The sequence below is a fragment of the Carcharodon carcharias genome, chromosome 11, assembly GCF_017639515.1.
Source record: "Carcharodon carcharias isolate sCarCar2 chromosome 11, sCarCar2.pri, whole genome shotgun sequence".
NCBI classification, from domain to species: domain Eukaryota; kingdom Metazoa; phylum Chordata; class Chondrichthyes; order Lamniformes; family Lamnidae; genus Carcharodon; species Carcharodon carcharias.
In genome coordinates, this window is record NC_054477.1 from 162,556,215 (window position 1) to 162,582,919 (window position 26,705).

At 43.7% G+C, this 26,705-nt stretch overlaps 1 protein-coding gene across 1 annotated transcript in view; it reads right to left on the reverse strand.

Moving 5' to 3' along the window:
- Positions 1-1,300: 1,300 nt before the first annotated feature.
- The window catches only part of LOC121284062 (basic helix-loop-helix domain-containing protein USF3), a 43,529-nt gene continuing 18,124 nt past the window's right edge, over positions 1,301-26,705 (reverse strand). The window contains exons 2-6 of the mRNA XM_041199065.1: positions 22,432-22,510; positions 20,948-20,976; positions 17,438-17,520; positions 14,645-14,741; positions 1,301-8,168 (exon numbers count right to left, since the gene is read on the reverse strand). Coding sequence (XP_041054999.1) covers positions 1,447-8,168; positions 14,645-14,741; positions 17,438-17,520; positions 20,948-20,976; positions 22,432-22,478 — 6,978 coding nt within the window. The 5' untranslated portion in view covers positions 22,479-22,510 and the 3' untranslated portion in view covers positions 1,301-1,446. The remainder of the gene's footprint in view (positions 8,169-14,644; positions 14,742-17,437; positions 17,521-20,947; positions 20,977-22,431; positions 22,511-26,705) is intronic.

Below are 26,705 nucleotides of genomic sequence, written 5' to 3' on the forward strand. Positions count from 1 at the left end.
CTAGCCTAGAGCCAGAGGTGAAGGGAGAAAATGCTAACTTATTGCAAGATTCAGTCTTCTGATTAAAGCTTCAAAGTCCGAGATATGCAAGGTATCATAAACAGTTGAAGAATCTGAATGCACAAGTGGCCATAATGGAGGTTAATCCTGCCCTCTACTGGTAGTGCAGCATACAGAGAGTGGTGCAATCCATTTATATTAATCTGTGAAGTGCCAGTAGTCTCTCCGATAGAAGCTGACCCTGTGATGGTGTTTTTGGTTAGATATGGTTGTAAAGGCCATTGTTTCTAACTTTAATCCCTTCCTCAAGACAAATTTCAGACAGGTTCCTGTGGAGAGGGGATGAGAGCCATTTCCCATTAAAACACAGAAGGTATTTAAAGCACCTTCAGCACATATAATAACTCAAATTGAAATACATTTATATGGAAATTAACTAGAAGTTTTATTTTAAATATCTTATAACACAAATTATTCAGCACCTCATCCACAAAATAAATTTTAAGTTTAAATGCCTCCCCCCTGTCTATCCTTCGCCTGGAGTTCAGTTAATGGCAGCTGTACTTGTATGAAGAATGTTAAATACATGGGTGGATGGGTTGGGAGGGAGGGCAGTCGATTGTCTAATTAAGCAAACTTACTCAGGCAAATTTGATCTAATGGGCAAAATTCATGACGAGATTTATCCTATCAAGAAAGTGATTGTACTTCAAAAAGTTTTATAACAACATGACTTACATTTGGGTCATTAAGAAAAGGCCAAAAGCTTGTGTTAATACCAATTCCTCCTCTTACACTTCACTCTGTTACACAGGCAAAGCAACAAGCCAAGTTGCTAGTCACAAAAATAATTATAATAGTACGTTGTGCTCAAAATAAAGGTTAAAATCATACCCAACAAATACTTGCTGCAGTGATGATGTGCTAATTATTTGCCCACATTTTTACATTTTAATGCTTATTCAGTCCTATGAATGTCTTGAACCATTAATATATTGCAAACCTATATACTAATACACTATATACAAGACACTTTATTCTGCCTGCAGTTTCTGAAAATTGTGTCCTTGCGAATAGCATGTTGGGTGGCACATGAATAGTTTTTGCATCAGTGATGGCAGGCAGCCACTAGGTAACAGCTGTATTCACATACATTGTTCTTCCTCCTGTCCAATTCACTCACCTCAACGATCCCACTGAGATCTTTCCGGAAATGGTACCAAACAGAAAGCATCTTGTACATGTCAAAGTAAAGTCTGTTTAAGGAGACAAACTAAAGATTGTTGTGAGGGTGGGTGGGTGGGAGGGCAGGGTAGTGCTGATTTATAGCTGGACAATTAATACCCACAATGTGGGAAACAGATTCGTAAATCCAACCTGACCCCTCACTATTACATGTGCAACTAAAACAGTCTCACAGAGTTAAAGGTCAAGCAGTGTCTAATCCTATACGGCAGAGCTGCCATCATGACCCAGTATGTGGCTTATATTGTGAGCAGATCGGTTCGAGTGCTGCTTGGAGACATCGGAAAGAGCCGGGTTGGTTAAAGGCAACAAAGGTGACATGGGCATGGCGGTGCTCTCAGGGGCGAGGGGAGCAGCAGCGATTTCGGGGAAGAGAGTGGTTAGGTTGAAGTTGGAGAGGTGCGGGGTGATGCTGGAAGTGTTGGCCATGGGTCTGGCTGGCATGTCTGGGAGAAGGGGGAAGTTTGGCTGTGGGAAGCCAACTGGCCGAGGGGGGGACAGGATGGACCCAAATGGGTTGTTGAGTCCCCCGGCATTGGCCTTGTCTGTGCTAGGACTGCTAAAGATTTGATTGGAAAAGTAGGGGATGGAGAGGTCATTGGAAAGGTTGGGATGAGCTGGAGAGTACGGAGGGTAAAATGAGGACAGAGGATTCTGTGGTTCCACTGGTATGAGAGCTGGGGTACGGTTTGCACCTGGCTGAGTTACAGGGGGGATGAACGATGGGTTTGCATTAATCGGAGGGTTCATGCTACTTTCCGGAATGAAAGGGAATCCAAAGTTCTGAGACAGAGCGTGCTGGTCGGGGGCTAAATTATCGTTTGGTAATTGTTGCCCCTCAGCCATGAAACGCACAATGCTTCCTGTCCGAGCACTCACTGGCTGCTGGCGGCCAAGGATCATACTGCTACTGGATGCCAGGGGTAACTGTAGGCCATGCTCAAAAACGTTCCCGCTTCTGTGGTTCCCAGAGCGAGACCGATCAGTCTGCCGCATCTTTGAAGCCGATCCCTCCTGGGCTGGATGGCGCGCTCGCTGGCTCACGCCCGAGGAACTGGGCTGCTGAATTGGGTGTCCCTGCTCATTCCCGCTGTGGGAAACCGCAGTGTGAGACATCACCGGTCTAACCGCTCCGTGTACATTTGGAGAAACCTGCGAGTTTGGGTGGCACTTATTTCCTTGACTTTCATTCATTCTGAGGGAGTTCTTCTGTGCTGACACATTTGGGCTAGTGTTTCGGCCCTGGCTGTCTGCTACGGAGGAAGGATTTGTGTAGGAGATGCTTAAAGAACTGTTTCTGGAACTGAGTGCGCCTAAAGTCATGTCACAACTTTCACGATTTTGCACCTCACCATCCCTTCTAACATGAACGCCCTCTCTTACAGACGGGCAACTGTATTCGATGCTTGCTGGAGGAACACACTGAGTGTTTCTTGGATGTTCTGACCTTTGGTTTCCACTTATCTGCTCACTGAGAGGAGGAGCCAGTAGGCTTTGCATAAAGCTCTGATGGCAGGAGCCTTCATTCTCCCTTAAAGGAACTCCACTTCCTGAAGGGATCCCTTGCATTGGCAAATAAGGCAGCCTGGACTGCCTTTCAGCCCCTGTACCCTGACCCAGCCTGAAGCCATGCGACTGCATTCCTCTGTGTGCCGGCATACTATTGACCATCTCGTTGCCTCTCGATGACTGAACCTCAAAAGTGCCAACTCCTTGAGTTGTCACACTCACTTTAAAGGGAGGACAGTCAGGAAGGCCTTGAACATCAGAATTTATACAATGATCTAGTGACAATTTAGCCTGCAAACTATGCACAGGCAGGTTTTTGTTCATTGATAGATCAAGATAGGTTCGCATTTCAGGCTGCTCCAGATTATTTCTGGTGCTCTGCATTGCCATCCCCATTCGGGATTCTGCATTTGAAGGTGCTTTTCTGATCAAAGCCTCTGCTGAATAACTGGAAATTCTGTTCCTTTCCTGTCTATGGGAGGTAAATTGTACGTCTGAAGGCCGTGACACGGAGTTGGATTTAGAAGCCATTTGCTGATCCAATGACCTTGAGGTCATTAACCTCTGGATGCGTGACTGCCCAGACTGTTCTGAAGGGACACCACCAGCTCCTTGTTGCCCACTTCTAGCATTATCCTGCTGCTGGTGGATGAGATCTTGGCTATGGAGACTCTGCGTATGGCTGCTGTGATGGTTTCTGTTGGTCACAGAATTGTCACACCTTTTATCTTGTGAATTTCCAAAGTGCGAGTGTGGCATTTGCTGCTGAAGCTGTTGTTGCTGATGATGGTGGTGCTGATGATGGTGGTGATTCCCTTTCTGTCGTCCTTGGCCGTTCCCACTTGGGTGTTGCTTTTGCTGCAGTGACAACTGGGGAGTTTGACTCCCCCGTATGAGCCCTCGTTTCTTCTGCATTTGGATTTCTTGCTGCGCAGCACGGGGGGGTTGCTGGGCACTGTGAGCCTGTGGTTGGACTGAGCTCTCATTGTGCGGTAGGTGATGCTGAAGGTGGTATAAATGCCTTTCGCGTATCTGCCCCTGATGGTGTTTGTAATACACGTGGCCATGGTGGACACTAAGCCCCACTGGTGAAGAGACATTCTGCTGGGGCACCACATGCTGCTGCAGTTGCTGGCTGCCTTGCTGCCCTTGTCCTTCTTGGATTCGTGGCTGGACGTTGCAATGAGCTTCAGTTGGCCTTAAAGTTTCAGCAGAATTAGAAGTCAGGAAATTAGTTGGTGGGAACAAGGTGCTGAGACTATCTGTGTGTCCTGGATTGCTACCCGAGACCAATAAACTCGAAGAATTTGTTGGCAACTGACCAATGAACGTTTGGCCGCATTCAGAAATATGGTCAGGTACTGTACTTATTGTGGACTTCCCTTCAAGTCTCATGGCTGCATTCTGGCACTGCTTTTGCCGCTTTGCTGTTGAGATTATGTGGTCATCTGGCCCAGTCCGCTTTGTTGCGTCTTTTCGGCTCTCGCTGCTTTGCTTCAAACGTGGCTCCAAAACTAGGGAAGTCTGTGAGTTACCTTTCCTAGTATCTAGCTGCTCGTGAGAAAATTCTGCCAATAGGGTGGGTTGGGAAGGTTGTTCTGTGTATGTAGCAGGTCCATTGGATAGATCAGCTGTCGCACAGACTGGAAGCTGCTCTACAAGCTGGGTCTGGCCTGGTGAACAGGTATGCATTTGATTAGCTTCACTATGGCATGCATGGTTAATTACACTCAGGTTAGCAGAGACAGAAGATGTGCAAATCATTGGCATATTTGATATTTCTTTTACAACAGAAGCTGAGGTCTTATTTACAGACATTCCTGTTGAGTTTGTGTCCATTGGTAACGATCGTTGCTTTTGACCTTCAGCTGCACTAGCCTCTGTCAAATTTGGACTGCTCTCTTTAATGCCAAGGCTTTTAACTGATTGCTGACTTGGACACTCTCCTTTATCTGCGAAAGGAACTTTCTGAGCTTTTGATCTAGCATCACATACAGTAACGTCTGAGGCCAAAGTTTTCCCTGGGCTTCCATGTTCAAAAATTGCTCTAGCAGCAAGGGCCACAATGTCATTCTGTTCGGATATGCTGTAGTTATTAAAAGTGCCAGTCATTGTACTGATGCAGGAAGCATCTTCCCGGGTGGTGTCCGGCAGCATGGAGGCAACAGAAAAGCCACGGCTACTCCCAGAGCTGGAGGACATGGGCGACTCGGTCTGGCGGTGGACAATCAAGGGGCCTCCCATGCTCTCCTGATCTGGGTTGCACAGCTGCTGCTGCACACCACTTTCAGCCTCGGAGCTCACTAATAGAATGCCTTTCTGAGGTTCACCCTTTTCATAAAACAACATGCCAGACGAGGTCTCTCTGGAACTGTCAACACACAACTCATTATCAGCACAGGGGTCTTTCACAAACGACAGCAAGGAACTCTTCTCGTTTGAGGATCCTTTGTCGCCATGCGTGACTCCGTGCATCATGCTACCGCCATCTTGATTGTGGATTTCTTTAGTCGTTGTAAACTTGTCCATTTCTAATTGTCCTTTGTGCCAGTCTTGGCTCCTTTCTTTGTCGCTTACATTACCTTGGTGCTGCGCAGCTGCGAGAGATTCCAACTGTGCAGAAACGCTGGTTATCCCGGGTGTGCTGCAAACATTTGCCACAGCAGTTTGCAGCTCAACTAAGTCACTGTCCTTGTCAATTGAAAACCCTCCCGAAACTTGAAGACCTGTGCTTGAACAGTAAGGTGACGATGGAGGAGCTGACGTTGATACATCTGTGATTACACATGGGGGAGAAGGTACACCCAAAACATTCTTTGTCAAATCACTCCGAGATGAAGAGGGTGGCAATGATGCGACTAAAGCTGATGTTGCTGAAATCACTGCCAGTATGTCGGGCTGCTCTCGAGACACTGATTCAGCTAATGCTGGTTCTGTTAAGCACGGTGGTAGTACATGTTGAGACAATCTGGGTGCTGATTGGTGTCTATCCACTACCTCCTGTAAAGTGACAGAAATGGCCACTGTGGCTGCCACTAATGTTGGGATCTGAGACAATGATGCTGGCTGTGATATCGTCAACCCCTGCGATGATGAAATTTGATCATCACTAGTTGACGGCTGCAATGGGTTATCTTTGTTAGATTGGACGCAATTAGCATCCACCTTCAATTTGTTCCCAGTACATGTGACCTTCCTTGTGGCTCCTTGCTTTGCAGAAAGGGGTTTCTTCTGCAGCTTTTTAGTTTTACAGCTAGGGGGTAGACCAAGGGGAGGTTTTAAGGAGCATGAACTGCTTGTGTGCCACGCTGATGCCTTTGAAATATCAGTGCTCGTGCTAGTCACTATGGTGTCAGGTGCAGAGGTGCTGGCACCAACGATCTGGCCATTGGAAGGAGCTGAAGAATTGGCTGCATGGCCACTGCTCAATTGTAAGCCCCCCTGTCCAGCCATCTGAGAGATACTTTGGCTGAGGTTTGTCAATGCGCCAAAAGTATTAAGGGCAACATTGGTGTTTGGATCAGCACTGGTTGTTGGCTGAATGATATGCATGGTGTTCTGGCTGGAGGAGGCCCCCGACTGCTTTACTGGCTGCAGAGCAAACAACTGGCCATTGACAGAGATGGTCTGCTGCTGCTGACCTGATCCTGTGGCAGTGAAGGACTGGGAACTCGTGGAAGCAGATGAAGAAACTGGCCGTGGCAATATGTGAACAAGGTGCTTCCCTCCCACTGTTTGAATACTGGGAGAGCTCTGTGCATTACTGCTGCTGCATACCAATTGATTGGAGTCAAGGGCTGGTAACCGATTACTTGTTTGAGCTGGGACTACGGAGACTGCATTCTGACTGGCTGCTTGTATGATCACAATTTGCTGACCTGGTGCCTGGCTGTTGATGGCACCTCTCACCACAGCAGGTGAGGTGGGATTACCTGGCTGGAGGATGATCAGATTCTGATTATTGGGAGTGGAGGAGACAGACGATCCTGCGGGGCGGGCCATCTGAATCACTTGTAAGGGAGGAAGCAACGAAACCACCTTGGCAGCTGGCTGGGCTGGAATTTGCGGCTGGGCTAGAACGGGCTGCAAGGGTAGAGACTGCAGGGGGGGCTGCACGGTAACTGCCACCTGTTGCTTGAGTTGTTTGTAAGCGGAACAGAAGGAAACACCTTGAAACGCTGTTGAAGCGGAGGGAACCACAGTTACATTATTAAACGGCTGGCCACTTTCAGAAATGGAGAAGGTATTTCTGGCGCTTAGGTTTCCATTTAGTGGCACTGGCAAGCTATTACAGCCCCCGTGGCTGACAGGATGCACAGTGTTGCCCGCTAGCTGTAATGTAGTCCATGTTGTCCGTGTATTACCTGCAGAACTCATACGTGAAAAAGTACTGACACTGTTTGAGTCTGAAGCGCCGGTGTATGTAGAAGCTGGGCAGACTGTCCACGAGCTGGCCATTGGGCAAGAAGACATCAGACCTCCATTAGACATTGCCCCAAGTTTGAAAGATGGTGATGCAATGACAAGACCTCCAACTGACACAGGAACACTTTGACAAATGTTTGACGCCAACATGTTTGGTGAGCACTCAGTAATGGAAGACCTTGTTGATCTCAATTCAGGGTTCTGGCTACTCACAGATGACGGCCCCAAAACTGATTGTGGTGGCATCCCACTGGGGCTCTCCACACCTGTGCATGCCATACCAATCTGCTGTGAGTGCAATGGCAAAGCAAAGCAAGTACTAGTAGTAACGTTGAGGACACACTGTGTAGGACATTCATTGGCAGCTTCCGAGACACTCTGTACAAACTTGCCTGTGGAATGTTCTAGTACAATTTGTGCAGAGGTGCTTGTGGGACAAGCTAAAGAAGCTGATGCACAACTGGTGAGAGGGCACTGAAGAACCACTTGTCCAGAGCTGTTAGTGGAGACATTCAGCACATTGTGTACAGTGCTGTTGCTGCTGGTGATGGTGGTACACTGAACAGCTTTCAGAGAAGGTCTGGTTGTTGGAAGACATTCAGGAACTTCCTGCTGTGAGATCTGTGTCTGAAGTTGAGCCCCATTTGCTAACGGGCAAATATCAGGCATTGCCACAGGCACCATTATATCAAGACATGCTTCTGGTGTATTACTGTTCAGAGTATTCAGAGCCTGCTCTGGTGAACTCTGTACTGCAGCTTGTTGGCAATTCCCATTCAATTGGCTTCCATTTGTGTAGACCAATATATCATCTTGCATTTGGTTGGAAGAAACCACCATTGTAACTTTCGTACTCTTGAGTTTCCTCTTCCAGTGAATTGTAGGGTCATCATGCAAGCAGATGTCATTGGCTTTCAGTAATTCCGCAAAACGGTCATTTTCCTTCTGTAGTTCATTCAACTGCTTCCGTAGTCTTACGATCTCTTCACCTGCAGAATAGAACACAAATTTACTCATGAGTAAATCAGGGCTGATCTCAGGTACCTGATGTTATTTAAAACAAAGAACAGTGTTTTCCTTTCTTCCAAAATGCCCCGCATTCTTCTGAGATTGATGCTTATCCACTTCACTATTCCTGTAGCTTAAAGCCAAGGATGTGGCATAGTCCATGCAATGGACTGTGACAACAGCCTCCATAACTATTGACATTCTTGCAAAAAGGTGTTGGGAGTTAACTTTCCAAACAGTTAATCTTTAAATTCTCAACAGACCGTGGGCAGGTTGTCCTTCCAACACAGCAAAAATGGCACAATGCCTGTCACTGCAAAGGCTTCCCCTTTGCCATGATGATGCCTTTATTCTCTTTCATCCTGACATGAGAGGTGTCCTCCAAACAACAGTGAGTGACATTCCTATAGCTTTCATAAGTTTAAAGTAACATATGTTAATTCTGTGTTTTAAGTCAAATAGTAAAACAAAATAAAGGTCACTGCTTTTCAACTTAATGCTGAAGTTAAGATGTTCAGAAAATCCAGTCACACAAAGTTTCTGCCTCTTCCAGCATTCCTTGAAATCAAAACACCCAGAAAGAGGACACATTTTTCACCACTGCACTGTATTTTATATCCTGGCAAACTGGTAAAGCAAGTTTCTGAAGTACACAAGTCTACTTTCGCACCATATAACAATGTGTTGATTTAGCATATTTAATGTAACAACATCCCAAATGCTCTACACTGGAGTGTCATAAAGCAAAATTTGACACCAGGCCACATAAGGAGATATCAGGGCAGATGACCAAAAGCTTGGTCAAAGAGGTAGGTTTTAAGCAGCTTCTTAAATGAAGAAATAGAGGCAGAGGGTTTGTTTTTTTCCATTAATGGGGTGTGGGTGTCACTGGCTGGGTCAGCATTTATTGCCTGTCCCTAATTGCCCTTGAAAACGTGGTGGTGTGATGCCTTCTTGAACCGCTGCAGTCCATGTGGTGTAGATACACCTAACAGTGCTTTTGGGTGGGTGGGTGGGTGGGGGAGTTCCAGGATTTTGACCCAGCAACAGTGAAGGAACGGCAATATATTTCTAAGTCGGGATGGTGAGTGGCTTGGAGGGGTGGTGATGTCCCCATGTATTTGCTGCCCTTGTCCTTCTAGATGGTAGTGGTCGTGGGTTTGGAAGGTGCCATCTAAGGAGGCTAGCGAGTTCCTGCCGTGCATGTTGTAGATTCTACACACTGCGATCACTGTGCCTCAGTATTGGAGGAAGTGAATGTTTTTGGGTGAAGTGTCAGTCAAGCGGCTCCTTTGTCCTGGATGGTGTCAAGCTTCTTGAGTATTGTGGGAGCTGCACTCATCCAGGCAAGCGGAGAGTATTCCATCCTGACACTCCTGACTTGTGCCTCGTAGATGATGGACAGGCTTTGGAGAGACTGGAGATGAGTTACCCACCCCAGAATTCCTAGCCACTGTCCTGCTCTTGGAGTCACAGTATTTATATGGCTAGTCCAGTTCAGTTTCTGGTCAATGGTAACCCCCCAGGATGTTGATGGTGAGGGATTCAGCGATGGTAAAGCCATTGAATGTCAAAGGGCGATGGTTAGATTCTCACTTGTTGGAGATGGTCATTGCCTGGCACTTGTGTGGCATAAATGTTACTTCCCACTTGTCAGCCCAAGCCTGACTGTATTCGGACATGGACTGCTTCAGTGTCTGAGGAGTCGCGAATGGTGCTGAACATTGTGCAGTCATCAGCAAACATCCCCACTTCTGACCTTATGAAAGAAAGGTCATTGATAAGGCAGCTGAAGATGGTTAGGCCTAGGACACTACCTGAGGAACTCCTCCAACGATGTTCTGGAACTGAGATGATTGACCTCCAACAACCACAACCATCTTCCTTTGCACTAGGTATGACTCCAACCAGCGGAGAGTATTCCCCCCCATTCCCATTGACTCCAGTTTTGCTAGGGTTCAATGGTGCCACACTCCATCTTCTTCTTCATGCTGTCATGATGTCAAGGTCAGTCCCTCTCACCTCATCGAGTTCAACTCCTTTGTCCATGTTTGAACCAAAGTTATAATGATATCAGGAGCTGAGTGGCCCTGGTGGAACCCAAACTGAGCGTCAGTAAGCAGGTTATTGCTAAGCTTGATAGCACTGTTAATGACCACATCCATCACTTTACTGCTTGAGAGTAGACTGATGGCGGTAATTGGCCAGGTTGGATTTGTCCTGCTTTGTGTGTACAGGACATACCTGGGAAATTTTCCACATAGTTGGGTAGATGCCAGTGTTGTCACTGTACTGGAATAGCTTGGCTAGGGCACGGCAAGTTCTAGAGCACAAGTCTTCAGTACTATTGCCGGAATATCATGAGGGCCTATAGCCTTTGCAGTATTCATCTGTCTTCAGGTGTTTCTTGATATCATGTGGAGTGAATCGAATTGGCTGGAGGCTGGCAAGTGTGACACTGGGGATCTCCAGAGGAGGCCAAGATGGATCATCCACTCAGCACTTCTGGCTGAAGATTGTTGCAAATGCTTCAGCCTTATCTTTTGCACTGATATGCTGGGCTCCCCCATCATTGAGGATGGGGATATTGTGGAGTTTACTCCTCCAGTGAGTTGTTTAATTGTCCATCACCATTAACGGCTGGATGTGGCTGGACTGCAGAGCTTAGATCTGATCCGTTGGTTGTGGAATCGCCTAGCTCTGTCCATCACTTACTGCTTATGCTGTTTGGCATGCAAGTAGTCCTGTGTTGTAGCTTCACCATGTTGACACTTCATTTTAGGTATGTCTGGTGCTGCTCCTGGCATGCCTTCCTGCACTCTTCATTGAACCAGGGTTGATCCCCTGGCTTGAATGTAATGGTAGAGTGGGGGATATGCTTGGCCATGAGGTTACAGATTGTGGTTGTGTACAATTCTGCTGCTGCTGCTGATGGCCCACAGTGCCTCATAGTTGCCCAGTCTTGAGCTGCTAGATCTGTTCGCAATCTATCCCATTTTGCACGGTGATAGTGCCACACAACACTATGGAGGCTACAAGGACTGCGTGCAGGTCATTCCTACCAATACCATCATGGGCAGATGCATCCACAGCAGGCAGGTTGGTGAAGATGAGGTCAAGAATGTTTTTCCCTCTTGTTGGTTCCCTCACCACCTGCTGCAGACCCAGTCTAGTAGCTATGTCCTTTAGGACTCAGCCAGTTCAGTCAGTAGTGGGTGCTATCGAGCCAATCTTGGTGATGGACATTGAAGTACCCCACCAGAGTACATTCTGCACCTTTGCCACCCTCAGTGCCTCCTCCAAGCGGCGTTCAACATGGAGGAGTACTGAATCATCAGCTGTGGTGGAGTGGTGATATGTGGTAACCAGCAGATTTCTTTGCCCATGTTTGACCTGATGTCATGAGACTTCCTGCCATCTGTTGGCAATGTTGAGGACTCCCAGGGCAACTCCCTCCTGACTGTAGATCACTGCACCGCCACCTCTGGTAGGTCTGTCCTGCTGGTGGGACAGGGCATACTCAGAGATAGTGATAATGGTGTCTGGAACAGTGATTACGGTATCTGGGACATTGTCTGTAAGATACGACTATGTCAGGATGTTGCTTGTCTAGCCTGTGAGACAGCTCTCCAATTTTGGCACTAGACCAGATGTTAATAAGGAGGGCTTTGCAGAGCTGACAAGGCTGAGTTTTCCATTGCCTTTTCCAGTGCTAGGTTAATGCCGGGTGGTTTGTCTGGTTGCATGCCTTTTAGACTTGTTAGCGGTTTGCTACAACTGAGCGGCTTGCTAGGCCATTTCAGAGGGCATTTAATAGCCAACCACATTAGGTACAGAATTCCAGAGCTTAGGGCATTGGCAGCTGAGGTCATAGCCACTTTTGGTGCAGCAAAATAGGGGGGTGCTCAAGTCCCAAGAGGCCACAATTAGAGGAGCACAGAGATCTCAGAGGGTCGTGGGGCTGAAGGAGATTACAAAGATAAGGAGGGACTAGGAGGGAAGGATTTGAAAACAAGAATGAGAATTTTAAAATCGAGGCGCTGTTTAACTGGGAGCCAATATCGCTCAGCGAGCACAGGGATGATGAGTGAATGGATTAGTGAGAGTAACAACAAGGACAGCAGGACTTTGGGTGGCCACAAGTTTATGAAGGGCAGAATATGGGATACCAGCCAACAGTATAATGGAATAGTCAAGTCTGGAGGTAACAAAAGCACGGATAAGGGTTTCAGCAGCAGATGAGCTTGAGGCAGCAGTGGAACCAGGCGGCATTATGGAGATGAAGTAGATTATGCGATCGGAAGCTCAACTTTGGGCCAAATATGGTACCAAGGTTGTAAACAGTCTCATTCAGACTCAGACTGTTGTTTGATAAAGGGATGGAGTTGGTGGCTAGGAAAAGGAATTTGTAGTGCAGACCAAAGACGACGGCTACAGTCTTTCCAATATTAAATTGGAGAAACTTTCTGCTCATTCAGCACTGTATATCAGACAAGCATTTGGATAATATAGAGACAGTGGAGAAGTCAAGGGAGGTGGCGGTGATAGAGTCACATCACATGTCTTTTGTGCCTGTGGGTTGCGTCCATGTAGGTGGTGGAATTGCTTGCAATACTCATATCGTGACAATCAAAAAACCATTACTTCTCATCCAGTATCGGGGTTCCTCTACTTATAAATGATCCCATGTGTATGAGGAAAGCATAGAGCTGGTATATTTATTGAGGATCGGGGATAAATCTGGCCCTTGCAAAGCCTGTTGCAGCTCTTCGGTGGTGTCATAAAACCCATAGAAAAGTTACAGTATAGAAAGAGGCCATTCAACCCATCATGTCCATGCCAGCCAAAAAAAAAAGAGGGAAAAAGAAACTAGCCATGATCCTGTTTTCTAGCATCTGGTCCGTAGCTTTACAAGTTACAGCACTTCAGGTGCAGGTCTAGGTACATTTTAAACATGTTGAGCATCTTAGACTCAACCACCAATTCAAGCAGTGAATTCCAGTTGTCCACCACCCTCTGGGTGAAAAAGATTTTCCGCATGTCCCCTCTAATCCTTCTATCAATCACCTTAAATCTATGCCCCCTGGTAATTGACTTCTCAGCTAGGGGAAACAGGTCTTTTTTGTCCACCCTGTCTAGGCTCCTCATAATTTTAGGTCATCCCTCAGCCTCCTCTATTCTAAGGCAAACAACCCTAGCCTATCCAATCTTTCCTCATAGTTGCAAATTTCAAGTCCTGGCTACACTCTTGTAAATCTCCTCTATACTCTCTCCAGAGCAATTATGTCCTTCTTGTAATGTACACAAAATGCCAGCTGTGGCCTAACCAGCATTTTATACAGTTCCAGCATTACATCCCTGCTTTTTTATTCAAAACTTCGAGCTAAAAAGGAAAACGTTCCTGCTTTCTTGACCAACTTATCCACCTGTCTTGCCAGCTTCAGGAACCTGTGAACATGCAATCCAAGGTCTCTCATTTCCTCTACCCCTCCCAATATCCTGTTTATTGAGTATTCCCTTGCTTTGTTTGCCCTCCCCAAATGCATCACCTTACACTTTGTTAAACATGATCTCAGATGATGTCTCTGCTGATTGTGTTCACACTCAGGCATTGCTGTCCTTGCCCTGGGCACAAGGGGCTGTGGGGCTCCTTTGACATCAGTGAAATATAAGATCTAGGCATAGGTTCAGCTTTGTACCTATGTACTTAACGTTGATGGCATTCTGTCAAAAGCTTCACCATTCTGCTGCATTTAAAGCAGCAAGGAATTAGTAGAATGGAGGGTAGTTTGGTGGCAAGGGAAAAAGAAAACAAGTTGCTAAAGGCAATTGAAAGTTTCACTTATGTTGGGGATGCATTACCATCATTTATCTAAAGGAATGGAAGTGATTTCATGATTACTGTTTCACCATACACTTACCTTGTTCTTTAACAAATATTTAGCCTCCCCTGCCTGTACGCTGTCTCTCTTGCACTCTCTGTCCCTAGTCTCTCTCCAACCCAGGGTGGCACTTCCTACTGCGTGCTCTCTCAGTGCCTCTCCTATCAAGTCAGTTCTCCTACTGCTCTGTCCACAGAATTACACACAATATACAGCACAGAAACAGACCATTGAGCCCAACTGGCCCATTCTGCTCTTTAACAGAATATTAACACATTCTGCTAACTTACCTTTTTGTCACTATCAGCACCTTCTTTATTCTTTAATACTACCATTAACACTCCCTTTGTCCTGCGTCCATGACATCTTTGTCAAATTTCTCCTTAGCTCCCATCTATTCCTGACCTTCTGTTTTGTTCCACCTGCTCCACCCCCTCTTAAATTCTTCATATTTCTACCTCTCTTTAGTTCTTTAGAAGTCATAGGGGCTCCAGATGCTGCCAGACCTTCTGAGTTTTTCCAGCATTTTCGGTTTTCATTGCAGATTTCCAGTATCTGCAATATTTTGCTTTTACCTTGCTCTTTGGTTCCTCCATTCAATAGAATTTCATCATTCTGTCTCTTCAGTTCGGAGATGTACTTGTAGGCTTGATCTAGTATCATGTTTTTACTCTGCAAAAAACAAGAAATAGTAAGTTAACAAAAGTCAGTCCATTAGCAATTTTAAAAGCAGTGAGAGGGAAAACTGGGCCACGGGCTACAGTTAAAAGAAAGGTGATGTCATGTTTGCACAATTAAATGATGAGAAGCTAAGAACTATAGTGTACTAAAGCAAAGAGATTTGGGAGTCAGGTGCACCAATTATTTAAAGCTGGGTTACAGTTAAAAAATCAAAAAGGCTATTGAAACATTATCTCAAGATAACTGGAAAACAAAGGCAAGGGTATCATCCTTCAGTTTTAGAGCCTCTGTCAGATCCATCTGGGATACTGCATTTTGGTTCAGGACAATGGATCTCGGGAAAAATAAACTGGCCTTGGAGAGGAGTCAACAGCAAGGGGATTATAATCTTAAAACAAAGATGAAGCACTTTGTTTTTAAAATGCGGGGTAGTAGAAATCTAGAATTGTCTCCCCAAAAGCCAAGGATATTGGGGGCCAATTGGAGGTTTCAAGACTGAGTGATAGGTTTTTGTAGGTTAAGAGTAATGAGGGAATATGGAGCAAAGGCAGTAAATGGAGTTGAGGTACAGATCAGTCATGATCTAACTGAATAGCTGAACAGGCTTGAGAGGATGAACATCCCTCTGTTCCTATCTTAGGCCCTCTCCTTTTCCTCATCTATATTTATCCATATTCCGTCATGAACCCTCTACTGCCTCGCTGCTGTCAGACTGCTTGCCCGACGCCCAGCCACAAGTTCCTCTGGTCAAACATTAGGAAAACCAAAGCAATAAGTTTCAGCCCCAATCATGAATTGGCCCTTGCCATTCATTCAAATCTCCCTGTCCTTTGTCTCAAGCTGAACCAGACCGTTCACAAGCTCAGTGGCCTACTCAAACTGCAGTCAAACTTCTGACCCTGTGTCCTCTCCGTCATAAAGAAAACTTACTTTCAACTCCATAATGTCATCCACCCTACCTCAGTGTATCTGCCACTGAGACCCTCTTTTTATGCTTTAGTTACTTCCTACCTGATTACCCCAATTCTCTCCTGGTCAACCTACCTTTCCTCCACCCACTGTAAAATTCAGCTCATCCAAAACTCTCCTGCCTGCGTGCTATTCCATACCAAGTGCTGCTCATCCACCACACATCTTTACTGACCAACATTGGCTCCTGGCCATCAGTAACTCAACAATAAAGTTCTCAATTTATAATGGTGTTTAATCACCTCCATAGCTTCATTCCTCTCCATCTCTTTGGCCCGTAATAAATGGCACTCTCCTTCCCCTAGCTTTCCAGTTCTATTCCAGTCTCTGGAACTCCCCCCCACTTCTAAACCCTTGGGTCTTTTCACTTCCTTTTAGACTCTTCTTAAAACTTCTGCTCTTTCGTTTGGCCTCAAGGTTTTGCTCACTCCTCCCAACATCCTCTTCGTTGCCATGGTGGCAATTTTTTCTGTACATCTCTGTGAAGCACAGTGGGAGGTTTTACTACACTAAGAGTGCGATACAAATGCAAGTTCTTACTGTCAACATCAACGGTTAAGGCTTCAGCCAGTAGCACAAACTTGGGAAAGCTACCTTCCAAGTGTCAGCTTGGCTCATTTAGTAACACTTTCATCACTGAATCAGTACTTGCTCCTGCACTTGGCATTTCAATTTAGCACCATGGGAAAGTTGCATCGCTAGAGCTACAGCAGCAGAAGGATTGTTGACATTAAATTAAATTTAAATAATGCTATACTAATGGCCAAATGCTCCAAACAACACTGGGAAGCTGAGGGATAAGTATTGGTCAAGACATCAAGAGAACTCTACTGCTCTACATTGGCGAGATATTTTAACTAGACAGATAGACAAAGCCTCAGATTAACAGCTCATACAAAAGATTAGGTACAGAAAAATACTAAATACCTCAACATGATATAATTAGAGAAACTTAATGAGTTCTCAGCATCACCAAAATCACCTTAATGGAAATGAAGTCCAAATGGTAACTTTTGGACAATGCTGCATCTCGAAATCTTGCTTCCATATGTTCAAAATAGCAACAGACACAGACACACATGCACAAACACAATGAACAGGAAACACCAAGTAAATCAGCCACAGATTTAATAGAATGACAGAATAGACTTAGAGTTGTATGGCTTATTCCTCTTCCTATGTTCTTGTCAACAGCCTTTACCAAATTTTGTAACTATGGAAATGAACCCCCATGACAAAAGAAATCATTAACACCTCCTTTCTGTCAATGAAAAGAACTCCTTTCTTAGGAATGTAGTTTATGGGTGGGTGCTATCACTCCTTGGCATTCCCAATCCCACTGGAACAGCTAGGTTTTCAAGCTGCACAAATTGAAAACAAAATACTTTGCTTCTGGCTCTGAAAACATCCATTTTTAGATTCAAAATATGTTGGAAAATGGCAGGGCAGGCTGCTCTATATCCCAGATTCAATGATAAAGGTTTTCTTTATGGACTGATTGGGAATGAATCACAATGGAAACTTGAGAAATAAAACACAAAGTATTATCCAACAGAGATAAGAATGAAAGACACAGAACAGGTCCACCAGTATTTGAAAACATAACAGGCAATTAACGCTTTGATGTTGCCTGAGTTAATTACCTTCAGTAGATGCATATTATTATCTGTTTAATCTGTATTGATGATTTTCATATACAATATTGGAAACAGTTTTACCTGCTTCAAGGCGGGAGAGCATGGAATAAGTTCTCCAATTTTATTTATTCCAGAGTTAATCTTCTTCTTTCGATGCCTTTCCACTAGGAACAACAGAATTTGTTTTTAAAAAAAAAACAAGTTAGGTTTTGGCACAGCTATTTTCTCTTTCTTCCTTTTTCCTAAAGGTCTCTTCATGTGCCATTGGACAGCTGACAGCTAGGAGCTTAGTGTTGCAAATATGAACCATATTCCTATTACTACACATCATGCCCAATGGAATTCATTGATGCAGTGCATTAACTAGATATTCCAAAATGGGTACACTCTTGTTAAACATGTAATAACCTCTCCCTGCGTTACATAATTATTAAGTCAAATACCCAGTAACATAAACCTAGCAATTGTCAGTTTTCAAATTCAGTTTATACTCAGGTAATCAGGTTTCTTGGTTGGATGTCTTCCTCTTTTAGGCACATGCTGCATTATTCCAGCCCAACACTGCACCTCGCAGCTTCTCTTGCCAAACTAGAGTTGCAGGAAAAGGTTATTTTGTAACACTGGTACTTGCTGTGAACACACAGACCCCTGCTCTACTTTTTGAAATGGAGGAGGAACAAGCACATATTGCTGCATCATTTATTTTTAAAATAACGTCATTGAAAGAATCAAGTCAACCGGTAGCTGGGAAACCTTAATGTGCCCATTGCTGTACTAAACATGGCCATTGCTGCAACGGTACAATGGCCTCGGCCAATGCTGTAACAATATAATGGTCATTACTGTAACAGAATAACACATTAAACTTGACCATTACTGAAACAATACAATAGATACAGCCATTGTTTCAACTGGCCATTGCTGTAACTGTAAAGTACAGTGGAATTGAAAATGTTGAACAGTATAATAGAGTGGAATTGGCCATTGTTGTAATGATACAATACAATTTATTTTCTGATTGCTGTAGATGGGACAATACAATGGACATGTCCAACGCTGTGGAAGGGTAAGAAAGCAAATGCACCTGTTACTACAAGACAATACAACCTATCAATTTCTCTCCTGCTTTGATTCCATTAACTCTTTCTGCCTGATTCTCTACAAGAGACACTCTAAGCATATTCACTTGTGGCCCTAGGAATAAATGGTGAGAAAGCTGGTGAGAAGAAAATAAACTCAACTGATGACAGACTACATCTTATTGAATCTCCTCTCCTTTTCTGTTCTCCTTTGCACTGCTCAAAGTTCTCCTATGGAAAGGGGAAAGATTCTCCTACTCCAAGGGAGGGGGGAATTGGTCCTCTGTTGAGCAAGTTCCAAATGACACATAAGCAGCTATCAGTCACAAATATGGGGCTTCCAAAATCAAACCTCACACATGCTGTTGTTTTTCCTACAGAAATCATGTTCAAATCCAGCCAGGAATCAGGGGCAAACATCTCCCTTCACTAGTGATGGCAAGGGTTTAAAATTAAATGTGTCTGGCAGCCTCAATGCAAATCCTAGTGAGCACGTGTCTGCTTCATAAAACTGATGCTGAACCAGCAACTTCCCATAGGCCCTTAGCTCACACCATCACAAACTGGGAGGGGCGGGGGGGGTGTGTGTTCTTCTGAAGTTGATGCTGAGATACCCGGCTTGTGGGGCGTTCAGAAAAATTGCTCTTTCCATGGCTGCATGAGCATCAATGCTGGAGTGGATGAATGCACAAGAGGTCAGAGTCCTGAGGAACAGAGACTTCAAAGTGGATGTAGTGGGGTGGCATGGTATGGTTGGAGGAGATTACAGAGATAGTGAGGACCAAGACCACTACAAGACAAAAGGTAGCAAGATTAGAAATTTAAAAACAAATAATTTGATATATTTAGAAGTACTATGAAAAATACCCAAACATTTTTGGTGATTTCATGTATTGTATTTTTCCTCATTGTACTATTGTTCAAAACATAGGCAACACTGTCCTCAACTGTTGTCAAAAACATACTATTTTTTCTTAATTCATTCTTAAGATACAGGCATCATTAGCAGGATCAGCATTTGTTACCTATCCCTACAATTGAGATTCATCCAATCACAATGGTATGGGAATGGGGTCATATACTGGGCCCAGAGTGAGTGAGCACGGCAGGTTTCTTTTCCTAAAGGCCATTAATGAACCTGTTGGGATTTCACAACAATCTGATGGTAACTTTTACTGATGCCAGGTTTTTATTTCTAGACCTTGTTAAACTGAATTCAAATTCTCATGCTGAGCTTTGATGTCACATTGTGTGTGTTAATAATCCAGGCCTCTGGGTTACTAGCCCAGTAACACTACCATACTGTTAAATTTTATAGCTGCACGTATAAATTAGAATACTGTTGACGAATGATGGGGGAGCAGACAAGGCAGAGAAGATAGTTTTTGAACTCCAGAATCAGTCACCTGGTTTTCTTGGTTGCCTCCAATCCTCCCAAGGTCCTATCAACAACATCCCAACACTTTTCATTTTTGTGGACAAAGTGGAAGTACATTACTCCAATTTGATATTGCACACATTCAAGATAATTAAACAACAGCTTAAATATAAAACAAGCTCTTTGCATGCTTCCATTTTCTATTTAGCAGTAAACACAATTATTATATTTCAATAGACTGCTTTAGTGCTTTGGAAAGCCAACGTCACTTGATTTGTGCCAATGGAAGAGTAGAGGTCAGCAGTGCACATCTCTATAATGCACCACTGAATTGAGAACTTGCTGCCATCACAAAAGTTTTGTTTGCTGCTTCCGTCTGGAATTGTGTCCTGCTCATTATCTCCCCTTCCCATGGGAGGAAAGCATGTGGAGACGTACAAAAGTGGAGTATGCATGTCCTCCCGAGTTTCCACTCCTTTTCTGTGAGGTGAGCAGCTTGGCTTCTCTAACAATGCTACTTCAGTAACTCACAATGTGCAAAGCCACATCCTGCCCTCTGTGTTGACATCCATAATAGCTCCAATACTTATAAAACAAACCTTCAAAATTTGCTTTGATTTCTGCCTATATATTAATTATGGACCAGCTGTGGGGTAATGCCACTAACAAATTCTGAGGTGAATGCTTTACAAAACCACTTTGGTGATGACAAAGTGAATTAAGCAGTAGCACAAATGCTTTTTTGACTTTCTTCTCTTCTCCCAACGATTCTATTTGTCCTTCAATTATTCCCGATAAAGATGTCTTCTTTATTGGTTCCTGGTTACTTGGAACAGGTCCAGCCTGGTACTTTACCTGTCTCACTCTTCTCTTATTTGGGGGCCTATGAAAACTGAATAAGACGACTGGTGCTTAGGACTAGTAACACTAATGAGATCAGTGGGTCTAGAAGCTAGAAGTGCATTTATCACATGCAAGGCTAGAGGAGACAGACCAGCAGTTATATTGGATTGGTTGCCATCAAAAAATTGTAAGAGTAACACGCTTTCTCACTCTCCCATTACATAGTCCCAAACTAAAACTAGGATTCTGAAGGAGTGCATCATTCAACCATTAACAGTTGCAAACACTTACCTGCGTTGTGAGTTTCCCGGTTTTTCTTCCTATGTATAAAACAAAACAAATAAGACACTGCACATCACACAGAGTTACACTGAATTTACAGCACAGCAAGAGACCATTCGGCCAACTGTCTTATACTGGTATTTATGCTCTACACAAGCTTCCTCCCACCCTATTTCATCTCATCCTATCAGCATATCCTTCTATTCTTTTCTCCCTCATGTGTTTATCCAGCTTCCCTTTAAATGTGTCTATACTAATCATCTCAGCCACTCCCTGTGGTAGCGAGTTCCACATTCTCACCACTCTCTGGGTAAAGAAGTTTCTCCCGAATTCCCTATTGGATTTATTAGTGACCATCTTATATTGATGGCCCAAAGTTTTTTACTTGCCCACAATTGAAAACATTTTCTCAAAGCCTACTCTATCAAACACTTTCATAATTTTAAAAACCTCTATCAGATCACCCCTCAGGCTTCTCTTTTTTAAGAGACTAGAACTCCAGCCTGTTCAATCATTCTTGACACATATAACCTTTATGTGTAACATTTGCTGCAAATAATAATTTTGAGTATTTTGATATAGAGGTTTACTGTGACAGCATTTCCCTCCACTGTGGCTCTCCAACAAAAAGAGCAAGAGCAGCACCACTGAGGGAGCAGCAACTCCTCAAGATTCCCCTCCAAGTCGCACTCCATCCTGACTGGCCATTCCTTCTTTGTTGCTGGCGCAATATTCTGGAATTCTCTGTATCATAGTCAAATACTACTTGGGTTACGGTGGTTCAAGGAATCAGCCCATTACCACCTTCACCAGGTAGCTTTCAGCCTTGCTTTATCCAAAGAATACATTATTAAAAAGAAAGCAATTCCATTAACTCCAGACAAGTCACTGGGCTATTTCAATATATTTCTAATATTTCATAATGTCTTGTGCTGAACTTGACTAAATGTTAAATATATGGTCACTGAGAAGAACATTGGGCTACCATACATGCCAGCCCTCAGGGTTTTGACTCATGTCAGTTTACTTCTGCTTCACATGAAAAATCAGCTGTTCCATCAGGATTGGGGATGATCAATATCACTCAGGTTAATTCCAGGATGGGAGTGAAGCTTCCATTCAGGTCCCCACTGAAGGCCCAACCATAACTGGGAAATCACAACATCCAAACAGCTTCCTTACCTCTTTCTCCATCACTTCCATAACTTAATATGCAAGGGATATCATCTACATGAAGTAGGTTGGAAGCGAGCATACTTTAAGTAGCTGATATAATGAAACTGGAGAAGGCTTTTGGGGCTCTGGAAAGGATGATGGATAATTAATGGTGACCCTGAAGAGGAACATTACTGGGGCCTATCCACTGAATACTGGTTTCAAGGTACTAAGAGCAGTCCTACTTGTTCTGGATTCTTGGTGCATGCAAATTCAACCTCCATACCCTGAAAAAATTCAATCACAAATCTGCTTTCAGAAAATTGCTCCACACTTGCCTGTGAGTCCTACGCATAGGTGTCTGATTTTCTGTCATTTCTGGCATTATGACTGCAGGCTTCCCTCCACTGCCTTCAACTGTAATAAATTTTCGAAAAAACAGCATATCAATATAAAATCTATCAAGGTCAGACAGTCCATTAGAAAGAATGCAAGACTGGGTTTGGATATGTTCAGGCCTGTCGGCCATATTCCCTACGATGAAATAGCCTGCAAACATTCAACATTAAAACTCTCAAAAGCAAAACTAACATGTGAGTGAAGCACTGAAGGCTGTTGGGCTTAAATGGAACTGCCCACAGACAAGCAGCCAATGCCTCCTCCACCCAAACCAAGTGCAAACGAATGCCTGTAGCCCAAACACTATGGGCCAGAAATTGCTGGCAAAATAACGGTGAGCTTATTGATGGGTAAATCCTCCAGCACCTTGTGGTAGTGAAGAGATTCCCCATAAATTGTGAATCGCCACAAGTTGCTGAACAATTTGTTCCACTCTGCCATTAGCCTCGAGAAAACAGCAGCTTGTCCTCGATCTCCTCATGAGTTTCAGGGAATTGCTGCATTTGCACGTTAGATTCCAGCTTCAATTTTTCACCTCACAAAAGCATGTTTTACTCACCTTATAAGTCAGTGCCTGGGATCAAACAGGCGATAAAGGCCATGTAGTCAAGAACATATACGAGAGTTTAAGATACGCCCACACAGAGTGGACCGTGCATGGCAAACAACAAATAGAAATGAATCCACTGGCAAAAAGTATGAAACGTGAAGCTGGTTTCAACTAAAAATCGTCACATTTGCTAACTGGAAACTGGTTATTTTGGCATTGAGGTCTTATGGTAGTCTCTGAGCGATCTTGGTCTTCTGCCACAACACTAGGCATTTTCATTCCATAAACGACTACACCAACCCACTGTTGTTCTGAAATTTTTGCCCGACTTGAGGTTCATGTTTTATGCTCGTTTCTGGAAGGGTTTTGAGGTTTCACAGGTTGACTTATCTGACGTGATCTATGGTGCCCTTGAAACTTACTGCAGAAAGTTAGGGCTGGTACACTTTTAATGATGAGATGCTTTTAATGATGAGATTTATGCTCCTGAAATGCCATTCAGCCTTTCCAGCCCAGAAATTGAGTAGTCTCATTCCTGCCGCTAGTAAATTGTTTTTAGAGATTTTATATATATTTTCCCCCCCTTCTTTTTCCTTTGGGTCTCCTTTTCTCTCACGGTTAATTCAATCTTTCTTTCTCTCTCTATTTCTTCCTGCACCTGATTTGACTCTAATTCACCCGATTTCCTTCTCCCTTGTTACTGTGTTTTTTCCCCGCCCTCAGTCCTTAAATCTTATTAAGAAGGTAGACTGTTGGTCCTGTTGCTCACTGAGGTTCTAGATTGTCCATTGCCCTTGCTGCACCGCTGGCAGCTCACGCTCCTTGCACGTTACAGGGTAACATGTTTTTGAGCTGAAGGTTGACAGGTGAAGTCCAAATAATAGTACATGCTGCCAGATGACCCATTCTAGTAAATTCTGAGCTACTTCTGAGAAAGTGGGCTTGGAGTAACTCTTTCAAAACAAGAGGGCATTCCTTCATCCATTTCCATGTCTGGTTTTTAAAGACATAATTCACTGAGCAACACCACATGTACAAGATACAACATACATACTTTGGATTTAGAAATTAAGATATATCATAGGCAGCAAGTAAACAATGGGTTTGAAAAGAATTTTGAGAGATGCACAAAGAGGCAGTGATGAAAATGCTAAAATGTTTTTTTTTTAGATTCAGAATACTCAAGAACCAGCCCAAAAAGTGTGTCACATTGTGTGTTTTATGGGCATGTATAAGGGTACTGCGTGTCACACAGAAGACTCCTCTTGTATCCCAGATTGATCTTTGTGCCATACCAATCACAGTGGAGATACAATGGAGCCCTTGCCTTAGCTCATTTGTTGCTGAAACCCTCATCCATTCATTTGGTACCTTTAGACTCAACTATTCCAATTCTTGAGTATTGCTGAGGAAAGACATTTTCTCGAAGCTATTCATGTTGCACTCATCAGGACAATCGCAAGAATACCAATGTCAGGGGAAGCAACTTTATACTGTATATGAGGAGAGAGTGCTGATTGGTTGGCAAGTGGATTCTGACTGGTCGAGGCATTGCCATGGAGAATGCATCAGATAATGGTGACTGACAGTTAACTGCCAAGCATTGTTTGAAATTTTAAACCAGGCAGCTTGACTCTGATTGGTCAGGGCATTGCCCTGAGGAATGAACCATTCGGGCAACAGGTGAAGCTAGCTGTTTCACACTGCTACTATGAAGAAGCAACACAAGTGGTATTCGCCACAAACAGGATGCTGCCATCAAGCCAAAAAGACGTTCTGCCTATCACACAAGTAAGTTACGTAGTATATGAATTTCAGTGCCAGTGTGATGCTGGGTATGTAGACCGTATATCCCAAAGACTGGTGGAATGTATCAAACAGCATGTCCCTTCTGCTGTTTGCAACGGGCAAAGTACAGACCGCACCCAATCAGCCTGTGCTTGCAAAACTCAAAACACAGTATCCAACATTAGATGCGATTCCATAATTGGACAACATTTGCTAAATAGTCCTCAGTGTACTAAAAATTGCGCTGACAACCAATTTAAGATACCAGTCAGGCTCGCAGTGTGGTGCATTTACCTGCACTGGAAACCACCTTTATTAATACACAAGACCCTGTTCTTTGCAGACAGAAAGAACACATTGCGCTTTAACTCCAATACCATTGTCTGCATTGACCATATTGAAATGATTGTAATATTCATTGATTATATTGATGCACCTTGTGATCCATGTGTAAAAGTTGAATCTGACTGTACTTTTGTGATGGTGATTTTGAAATGTTTTGGAATGTTCTTCCAGGTATTTTATGAATAAAGTATATTTTTCAAAAAAATAAATTTAAAAAAAGCTTGTTTCAGCTAAACAAAATAAGTGATAGCCATTCGCTGGTTTATTCTCAGGGCAATGTCTTGAACAATCAGTGTCAAGCTGCCTGGTTTAAAATTTCAAACAATGTTTGGCAGTTAACTGTCAGTCAGCATTAACTGGTGCATTCTGCACGGCAAAGTTTCTACCAATCGGCACTCTCTTCTCATAGTATAAAGTTATTGCCTCCTCTGACACTGGTATTCTTGCGATTGTCCTGATGAGTGCTTCAACAAAAGCTTCAACAAAATCTCTTTTTTCAGCAATCCTCAAGTTCTATACTACCAAACAACTATTTGCATTCCAATTCTCCCCTGGCTAGTCTCCAACCGTCCAACTTCCATGAACTAGAGTTCATCCAAAACTCTGCAGTCCACATCCTAACTGGTACTGAGTATCGCTTATCCCAACACTCTGATCTGGATTACCTCCCTAAACAGCAACTTAATTTTAAAATTCTCATTAGTTTTCAAAATCCTCCATGTCCTTTTCTATTTCGATAACCTCACCCAGTCCTAGAACTCTGCGCTCCTTCATTTTCAGCTTCAAGCATCCATGATTTTTAATTCTCTCCACCTCTCACTGTTCCCTTAAGACTCTCCTTAAAAACCTACCTCTTTGACTGAGCTTTTGATCACCTGTCCCAATATTTCATGTGGCCCGGTGTCAAATTTTGTTTGATAATCAATCCTGCAAAGTGCCCTGGTACATTTTACTACAGTAATGGTGTTACATAAATAAAAGTTGTTGTTGTTTAGATAATGATTGCTTCACCCTTGTTGGGCAGCTCTCCAGCTATTAAGAGAAGTTAGCAGAGGATGTGGAGGGTGACAGTGACAGCTGCATTTTAGGACACAGCGTGAACACGGGAACAGCAAGTACAAGGGGCATTTATTGAGTGTTACAGGAGCAAAACTTAATCATTAACCTTTCCGTAATCATTAAAAACACCAATGTTTAAATCATACCCAAGGTTCCCCCACAACCACCCAGTTAAAGAACTGATAACTCAAATTTATTCATTTAAATTTGATTTTCGGAAACATTGAGATTCAGAATTTACAACTTGAGTGTAGAAAGAGTGCAAGTTGCTGACATGCAATAAGTGCTGCATTTTCAAGTAACTTCCATTTCTTCATAAAAACAAAAAACTGCGGATGCTGGAAATCCAAAACAAAAACAGAATTACCTGGAAAAACTCAGCAGGTCTGGCAGCATCGGCGGAGAAGAAAAGAGTTGACGTTTCGAGTCCTCATGACCCTTCAACAGAACTAGGTGAATCCAAGGAAGGGG